We start from the raw sequence: 10,133 nt of genomic DNA on the forward strand, positions 1-10,133 counted from the left end.
TGTAAAAAAATTTATTAAACTATATAATTACAATAAAAATAACAAACTTAACACATTGCGGACGAATGACGAGATATCTCGTCTTTCATATTGCGTCGTTAGAGAAAACATACCCGACTACTGGGTACGGTTAGCAATAAAATATCTGGTCCGCAATGTGTTAAGGAATACACTGTGAAAGAAAGAGAGAGAGAGAGAGAGAGAGAGAGAGAGAGAGAGAGAGAGAGAGACGCATAACTTTCCAAATACCGATCACGCTACCTTTATCGTACAGAAGAATATAAAAGAAATTATTTAGAATTATTACTTAATGTGATTAGAGTGTTGGCATTTACAAACAATATGTAAGGGTAAATTTACTTTGCCTGTACTTGCCTGTCATTAAAAATATTGTACAGCACAGAAGTATCTTTTAAATAATGCACTGTTATTATTTTACATGCTAATGTAACAGATGTATATATTTCTCTGGGAAGCGAAATAAACAGCCACAACAAATTAGAACTGAAACATTACCTTAAAAATTACAATTTAAAAAATATTAAAGTTTATACTTAATATGGATGTTTCGTAACTTTAATTTTTTTTTACATTACTCTATAAAAAAAAATTACTTATAAATAGTAACATATAATTAAATAATATCTATTATTATTCAGTGAAGCATAAAAAAAATTAACTCACTTATATAAAAAAATGTTATATTTTTTAAATTTATAACGATCGACTTAGAAATAGAGGTGACTTTTTAAATAGTTCATCCACTTTTATCTTAAATAATTCACTTTGTATAGGCTCATTTAATTGGCAGAGCGGATTCTTTACTACATATTCCAGGTATACCTAAAATAAAATTATATAATTATGCTAATTTGCATATTCATACTTCTAGTATGAAAGCAGATGTAAAGTCTTACTTCTCTGTACAATTGTTGCAACAATTCTCTAGCATTCTGACTTGCATTGTCAGTATTTAGGACAAACTTAAGTCCCGATGGTGTTTCAAAATAATGAAGTGTGTATTTACTTGTCTTGTAATACAAAAATCCTTCCTTGGGATCCAATGGCGAGATTTTACTTACAAATGATTTTATCGAAAATAACATTCCATACATTAATTTCGCTTCCTAAGTTGTAAATATATTTCAAATAATTATAATCTAAGAAAGTTCGCTTATTAATTTTGAAACGTATAATGTAGTAATATAAATATTCTAACATTTAAATTATATATATAACATTACTTTATTACATTCGTATGTATCTATTTACGTATCCGACATTATGTATTTTTTCATAAAATTGTTATAAGAAATAAATCAATATTATTTGCTGATATGTCAAGTTGAAGTTTTGTAGGTTAGGTCTTATGTAATTGACATTTAATCAATCTGTGATTACGTTACCTCTTCCTTTGTTATTCCTGATTTGTTTAGTCTGTTCCATTCTGCATAATACAATAACGTACCGGTTTTCGAGAAGATGTACAAATTGTGAATTGTCATAGCCGTATTCAGTTTCCTTCGTTTTACACAACCCACACTCCAAGTACGTTATACAACGTTTGGCAGATAAATCAATATTTAATATTATCTTTGATAAGGAATCAACTATTACTTGATGTTTCTTTAAATCAGCTGATTCTTATGTTTTGTATCTGTTTTTCAATTATGGCTGCGGACGAGGCTTAAGGCTCGTCTCTATTGACCTGTTCTTTTTCGCTGCACCTCTGAACTAGTGCAATAAGTTGAAGTGAGAAAACATATACTTGTCTCGCTTTAACTTATTGCACTAGTTCAGCGGTGCAGTGAAAACGAACAGACCTCATTGCTATCAACTCTGTCATGGTGAAATTACACAGTGCGTAATAGAACTGCAGAATAGAGAGTGCGTCATAGAAGCAACCAATCAGCGGTACTCCGCTTCTTTCTATCATGCAAGTTTTGTGTGCTGATTGGTTATTTCTATGACAAACTTTCTATTCTACAGTTCTTTTAAGCCCGACTACAGATTGGGGATTGAGATTGTATTGAATTTAGCCAATCAGTGTAAAGTTAACTGAACTCAGGTTTAGTGAAATTTAGTGAATTCTATGCTGAGTGATCAAATTCCAATTCGATCTTTATCTTTAGTTCATAGTCTGATACGGGCTTTACATATCGTGTAATTTTACCCTTAAGGGATTTTAAAAGATCTTAGGTGGATCGATCATGGTTTTCATTATTCAATGCAGGCGGAATAGAGCAGGGTTGCACGAAAAAGTCGCGGAGTATATCTCCTCCACGTTCTGGACTCCCAAGCGATAAAGATCTAATGTGAGCTTCTTCGAATGGTCCATATAAGTGGGGCAGTGAAATAAAATGTGCTCCAGATCTTTTGTGCCGGAGTCGCAATTGCATGCTGGAGTTTCCAAGATATTCTTCTGGAACAGATGGGTATATATTTGATGCGCTCTGATCTATCGGGCATAAAATCCTCCTAGGGGTATTTTTGCAGGTCTTAAACCAGGGTTTTGAAGATAGATCTTTGTTTCGGCGCCAGTAGGTTATTCCCTTCCACTTGAAATCCTCTTTCAGCGATGCACAATGGACTAGTTTTAGATCTTTGTTGCCGATAACCGTGTAAGTTATTTCTACAACAATTGGTGCTATGCGGGATTGTATGAATTATAATACTGAAAAATAAATCGATCGCAGGTTTCAGCAGGAAATTCATATAAATGGTGGTCGTTGTATGAAAATATTTATAGCTTAATTAATCAATTTTGTTAATTTGTGATTACAAAATTGATTGAGTATTCAATGCCCTTCCAGTAATATTTCAGTAAATTTAAGTTATTACACGAATGATTCAACTCATAAATTGCTATTTAATGTGTGTTCTAGAAAATATTACATATATTTTGCTTCCATGGCAACGAAATTATCCAGCAGTATTAGCGTGATAATTAGACGCCTTTCATGGTCAATCTCCGCTAATTTCACACCTTCGATCACACGTCATCAGTCGGTCAATGAACCGAAACAGCAAGATCGACATTTCGAAAATGTAAGCTAAAAGTAATACGAATACCCCCGTCGCATATTCCGGACTGTAAATGGCACATCTCTCCGCGCGAAATCTTTATTTTCGGAAAATCAGGCTTCACCTCCAAGAGAAATCAATATGTCCTCCTGTGACGAAGTTGTTGTCAAGAGGCGATGTCTCGGCACCGGTTGTTGCGGTTATTACATAATTTAGACAATTAAAGTTTCAGAGAAAATACGGTAGCTATTTCGCGAGTTTTCATGCTGTAACAACCAAATCTGGTATTTTACATATGACATGTGCCATTATTCCCAATTAAATCTTATTAATCCTTACAAAAATTGACACGTTTCTCTCGATTTTGAAAAGGAAAATAGCAAGTACAAACTTTACAACGCTATTTTATTTATATAGTCCAATTTGCCGAATGGGAAACTATTCCATAAATGTTTACGAATTTCATTTCTCGAGAATACATCCCTAGTAGCACACTTCATTGGCGTTACATTGGCCAATGAAGTGTGCTACTAGAAATGTATTGCAGGATAATCATTATCGCAATATAGTTCACCTGCTCATAATTATGCCACGCGTTGTTGAAAAAGAAAGAAAAGAAAAGGAAAAGGTCCTAGAGAAATCATTCCACACAGAGAAAAATTTGGTTGAAATCATCGGATAATAAACAAACCAAACACGTTGTGGTTGAAAGAAATTGAATTTCTTGTTCTCAACCAAATTCGGTTCGTACAACCAGAATTTCGGTTCCTTTCATCAAAGCGTGTTTGGTTGATTTATTTATTGTCAAGTAAATTCAACCGAATTTTCCTTTGAGTGTATGATAATAAAGAAATATATTAAGGTGAATATACCAATTAGCAATAAAGTAATCTTATCGCGAAAATAAATCAATAAATTAGTAATATATATGTTAAGTATATAAAATTTATTTTGTTCGAAAATTTGAACATTTGTGATTCTAATTGTATCTTTTGCGATAAGATTTTACATAATTTATAATATCTTCTCAAAAGTGAGACGGAAGTATCATTTAGCGGACATATAATTTAGATTTTGTCCCAATTTGTAAATATTCTTAAGATTTCCTCGACTGTGACAGTACGATTTCAATCGCTTAATGTTATATATAAGAAAATAACTGCAAAAAGACAGGGAATAACTACAGAAAAATGTTAAATAAATGCTTCATATTAACAGTCAACTTCTAAGATGTCCGCAAGAAAACGCTCCGAACCGTCGCCGGCACACCCGCTTATACTTACAATATTTTAGTATTTATTATAGCTTTTAATTTCATTTCACACTTGTTACAACGGGTAATATATAAAGTTTAAAATAGAAATACATTTTTCATGATTATCGTGTAAACATATCACCTAACTTATTCAGGAAAACAGGTGCGATCGTCACGAATTAGGACGTTGCCGCTAAATAGGACCTAACCTTCCGCGGTAACTCGGACTTGATCGACTCGGAAGAATCCGGGTTCAGAATTCGTCTCTCTTAATACGGCCTACATCTCGAGAATGCGATTACGCTACACCGGCTCAATAATCTTACTGTCGCACAGGTAGCAGACGCGCGTCGGCCGGTTGTTTGGAGACACGCAAACCATCCTTTAATTGCCGGAACAACGTGGATCGAAACGACTGCGGCGGTTTGCGGCCCACCGGGACCGCCGCGACGGGCGCGTATCCCGGGCCGTGTCGGTGCGTCGAGGAGGAAATTTGGAACAGCAACGCGCCGCCCAAGCCGAATTGCCGATGGCTGAGTAACTTCGCCGAGCTGCGTCGTCAATGGAGCGACCACGGCCGCCAGCGGGCCTGCGAGTGCTGCAGCTGCCGACCCACGTGGTAGAGAATGCAACAATGATTGAGACTGCGATCGGGGAGCGCGTTATCATTGCTGTTACATTATTCTATCTTCGTTTAGACGTGAGACGAAGATAGAATGATGCAATAGCGGTGATAGAGTGCACCCCGAACGCAGCCTAAATAATATCGCGGTAGCTCGGGGGGGAGAGAGAGAGAGAGAGGAAGGTCGATGTCGTCGTTCTTCCTGTGACGGGTCGGTAAAAGGACAAACGTGATTCTATATTGGTCGCATTTTCTTCCTCTCACTTCCAAGTAACAATGACGTAGGTCGTTCTCGCGCTCGCGAAGATATCGATATTCTGTCTTAAAGCGTAACAAAACGCGGCTTCTCTCTCTCTCTCTCTCTCTCTTTCTCTCCCCTCCCCTCCCCCCCTCGACCGTCTCTCACGACGTACGCGTGAGAACGTTCGTGCACGTTTCTCCGGAAAAACGTCCTTTCGCGACGTTCTCTCCTTCGCGCTCGATGTTCCCCGGCTGAGATTTATCGATAGCTCCGGGAAAATTGGAGTCGACGCTTCGACGACGTTTCGTTTGTTTATGTAAAAGCCGTCCGTCCGTCCGTCCGAACGTCGAGCGCGAGCACCGCTTGCTGAAATATCGAGAGAATGATTGAACTTCCTTATTTTGCGCACGACGCGTTTCGATCGCAGCAGAACTGTCGTCCCGTGCCGGCTGTGTCTTTCGCCGACGCCCCGGTGTTCCGGCACCGCTCTAACTTCGTCGGACTGTCAGGTACACTGTGGTAGATCCTTCCAAGAATAGAGAGCGCTTCAGATCCTCCGTGAGGTAGTAGATTTTGCATGTACTCGCGAAGAGAGCGACACGAAGTAGATACGAAGCAGAGCCCGCAGCGCGAAAAGGATCGACAGGTCTAATTGACTTCGCGATGTAATCTCTCACTAATATCGTTTCTCTCTGTTACATTTGACAGAAGATCCCGTGAGGTCTCATACTATTGACTTTTTTTTTATTTCGTATGCAACATGAGAGAATAAAACGAAAGATACATTTCATTTTAATTACGCGTGATATCGCGAAATTGAATAAACATTGGGAATTTATCCTCTCGCAAAATCGAGAATTAGCTTCGATATATTTGCGTTGTTAAAAAGTTGCGTTTGTTAAGAAGTTCGAGCTTAATTAAACTCCAGAATGCGCTTCTGCGGTATTGTGCAATCATTTTGGGGTGTTTTGTATTAAGACGAGAAAGAGGAGATGAAAGAAAGACGTTTCTCCATTTGTATTCGAATGTATAATACATATAAATAATATATATAGGGAATAAATGGAACAGTGGAATTCAGCGACATAGACAATGCAAAAGCCCAGTTGAATACTCTTGACGTTCTTCGCGCGTTTTAATTAAATTTGATAGGAGGACCGTGAGCATTTAATTTGGACGCGGTTAGTTTGCGCGCTCGATTTATGTAAATTAGCATGGAATAGTTGGTGGGAGCAAGAGAGAGATTCCCAAGTTTGTTAATTATTCGATAAAATACGTAAAGTTAGCTCTGAGTAATTTCTACGCAGACTTTAATGGCTCACTAATTGGAACGTTTTAAAACAAACCCTTTATGCGCTAACGTCGAACTCGATACGCTGCGACGTCATTCGCAACCGGCACGTTGAGACTTCTTCGTGACATCTCCATTTCTTCACGAATAACAAAGGAAAAGCATCAAAATTGACATGTAATAAACCGACATACCGACGTCTCTCGGTTGTAAAGTACTGAACTCTATCGGACAGAATATGAATTTCGTCTATTGTAGTTGACTGTAGTCTTCTGGTGAAGTAATAGTTTCTGTTTTCAGACGTATTCAATTACGTTATTAGCATCGTTTGATTTTCCGATCTACCGAAGTTTTTGTAGAGCTATCTTTCTGTGAAAATTACGATATTAAATTAGTGATAAGTGATCTATTAACAATGCTATTTTATAATATAAATTTTGTACCTTTTCAGTCACTTTGGATCTTGTACCAATCTCCATCCTCTGTCAGTAAATTATGTAAAATAAGTTAAAGTTAGGTTGTTCCATAAACTGGCATACTTGAACTTTCCTGTGAAATATCATTTCAGAATACAGTTTAAGTTACCAGGCTGATTTTCCCTGTTTTCTTGTTTGTTTGCTTGAGAAAGAAGAAATCAAGAGATCTCTTTCCATCTAATAAAGGAATAATATATAGTAAAATTAAAAAAATTTTTTTAAACATGTAAAATTATAACATTCGAAAATATATAATAAATATACAAAGTCATTTAATTTTAGTGCATTTATTTAATTTTTTTTTATTTTTTACAAGTATCATAGGTATGTCGGTTTTAAGGCTTAACTTTCAGATGCGTTAATCCTCGAATATCTTAAAAAGATTTATATTGCTAAGAAATATGTGAATATGAATAATTTTCATGTACGAATATATTTCAACATATGAATAATTTTCATAAGACTATCATATATTTTTTGGCAGAGAAGTGTTGCTGGTTTACATCGATATGTGTAAATTTAAATTTTACACTTTCAGAGAATATAGTTCGAATCTACAATATCTGTAGTAAGTCTTTGATCTTTTGCTTTAAATAACAAAATATAACGTAACTCATGATAAAAAGAGTTTCTCGCGCTGCCGGAAGTTGTAATAATACTTAAATTTTAGAAATTGCGACGCTTGACAGCACTAAAGAAATGCTTTTTACTAGAAAATACGTTACAAAAGGTTAAAAGCTTATTATTTTAGATTCAGATTGAAACCGATATTCATGGTCAAATTTTATATTTAAAATCGTCTTAAGCTCATCTTCAAATATTCCCTTCATTAGTTACAAAAGATCCGAGGACGAACTTAAGACGATCTTAAATGGAAAATTTAACAAGGGCTGCGTTTCAATATTCACTGTCAATACTGAAAATCTAGTACACGTAATATAAACAATAGATTTTCAATATTGGAAATAGATATCGGGACGCAGCCTATAAGTATTGGCCTTACAGTCCGAAAACAAAATGGTATGTCGATTTTGATGCTCTTCTTCTACTTCGAACGGCGATTTCTCTCTCGCTCCGGGCGGGGGGCGCCGACCGTTTCAGTGAATCTGCGCGACGTCTCGTTTTGTAACTGTCGGCGGGCCTTTCACCACCTTTCGACAGGGATGTTGCGGGAGCCGTCGTTTGGCGGGCGGTGCGAGCGAATCGGAAATGACACCGATAGATAAATCAGCCGAGCGGGTCGTTCCGAAGCGCGAAGCGGGCGGCGGCTCGCCAAACTGCACCTATCCGTCTAACCGGCGCGGCGACTCGCCCACTGTAGATTGCTCGTCGTCGCTCGTTTCGTCTCGCTGCCCTTTGCGACGCGAGGATCACTCGCCGCGATCGTCGTGCTGCCAAGCCCCGCGACCGATTCTGAAGAAGAATCGCGACCAATGCCCGGCTCCCTCCTGCATGTGCCAGCCGATACCACGCGGCTGCAACTGCCCGCCGCCGGTGCAGGTGGACGCGCGCGCCGCTCACGAGTGCACCTGCGAATGCCCGTCCAGTCCGGAATGCGTCTGTCCGCCCAGCGAGCGAAGGTTCTCGGGGACCACGAGGACCTGCCCCAACGCGCGACTCTGTCGCCCTTGCCATCGTCCATCGCCCGCTCCCAAGTGTCACGATTGCACGCGTTACCAGCCGTGTCCGCCGCCACCACCCTGCGACCTATGCACCTGCAGCGAGTGTCGAGCACCAGGTATCCGAATAAGAAGGCTCGGAAAAATCGAGTTCTTTTCCATTTTTCCCGCAGATTTTTTTCCGAAAATGGTAAAAATATACGCTTGGAAGAATCGGTGTGTGTTCGGTTAAAACCTGCCACATTTACTTCTTTCTGCAAAGGAAATGATTGCGTGCTCTTTATTGAAGTTAAATGAAGTTAATATGTTTTACGTTAGGCTATTGTTCTTCGTTTGACTGCTTTATTCCAAAAGATAAGTTTGTTTCAATTAAAGCAATTTTATTAAATAGTCTTTATCTCCGTGTATAAAAGTACCGTTATAAAATCGTCTATACTTTCCGAGATATATATTCTATCTTATCTCGATACTTTTAAGTGCAATGTATCAAATATCTCGTTCGCCTCTCAGAATCTCACCTCTCACAAATAGAATTACAAGTGAAATCGATTGTTGTAAAAAAAAAAGGCCAGAAAAACCTTAAACAAAATTCCAAGTTGCATTCAGCAGACTCCGATTGACGCGCCGAAGTGCAAAAGTTTCAGTAGCGAGAAAGCAATTTTTCGCAAAGAAACTCTTCGTGTTTCCCCCAGCGATTGAGAAGACCGATTTTTGAAAATCATAGATCCAATTACCACGAGGAGCTCTTGCAGACCGTGCTCGCCGTGCGCCTCGTGCTCACCTTGCCGACCGGTTTCGCCCGGCTCCAGCAGGCCATCTTGCCGGACACCTTGCGGGAAGCTGAGCACTTGCGACGGACGTGAAGGACATTCAGGAACAGGTCAGTCTTGTCTCGGGGCCGACGATGCTGCGTGTAGCGAACAAGACTGCGAGGAGCGGGAGGAGACGAGCGATACGGCAGACGGCTCGCGCGACCATTCTTGCGCGACGGGCCGCGCCGGATCTGAGAATCAGCTCGGACGCGATTCGATACCGGATGCGGGACTTGTCGGGGATTTTGCGTCGGTTGGTCCGCCGCCGCCGAGCTCTTCCCGGCCTGTCGATCCGCCGGCCGACACGCCGGTGGGAAGCGTCGAATACGCTGCCGGAAACGCGGCGGTTCACGAAGTCGAAGTCGACTTCGGCGAAAAACTCACGGAGGATCTCGCTTTATCGTCGCCTCCGTCCGATAATCACGCGGGATCCGATCACCACGCGTTTCGCAACGTGCGTCCTTCCGTCGGCAGAAACATCCTGCGGAATCTGGTGCGCGCGAAATTATCGCGCGGTATCACCCGCTCGGCGAAAACGGAGGCAGGATTTATCGGCGCCGAATGAATCACCGCCCCGAGGTGTTGTTCCCGGCGATGACAGCCGCGTCGCGCAGGTGTTTCCGTAAACATCTCCGCGGCGGGAAATTCTGATTCGGGCGGATTCGAAACCCGTGAAATTCGTGTGATTCGACGGAACGCCTCGAAACTGCAGCCGTCTTCTCTGACGCGCGCTCGACGGCCGCTTCGCTGTGACCGAGCGGGGCTCTGCCGTCGTTTTCTCATAGCGAAAATC

At 40.2% G+C, this 10,133-nt stretch overlaps 1 protein-coding gene across 1 annotated transcript; it reads right to left on the reverse strand.

Annotated features, from left to right (window-relative positions):
- Window positions 1-659: 659 nt before the first annotated feature.
- LOC106750130 (trafficking protein particle complex subunit 1) lies at window positions 660-1,686 on the reverse strand. The gene is made up of 3 exons (XM_014630238.1): window positions 1,407-1,686; window positions 918-1,127; window positions 660-843 (listed from the first exon to the last, which is right to left on the reverse strand). The coding sequence occupies exons 1-3, from the start codon at window positions 1,503-1,505 to the stop codon at window positions 715-717; spliced, it is 438 nt and encodes a 145-aa protein (XP_014485724.1). The 5' UTR covers window positions 1,506-1,686; the 3' UTR covers window positions 660-714.
- Between the last annotated feature and the right edge of the window lie 8,447 nt (window positions 1,687-10,133).

Source organism: Dinoponera quadriceps, unplaced genomic scaffold (assembly GCF_001313825.1).
Source record: "Dinoponera quadriceps isolate SergipeBrazil2010 unplaced genomic scaffold, ASM131382v1 scaffold4585, whole genome shotgun sequence".
Lineage (NCBI taxonomy): Eukaryota > Metazoa > Arthropoda > Insecta > Hymenoptera > Formicidae > Dinoponera > Dinoponera quadriceps.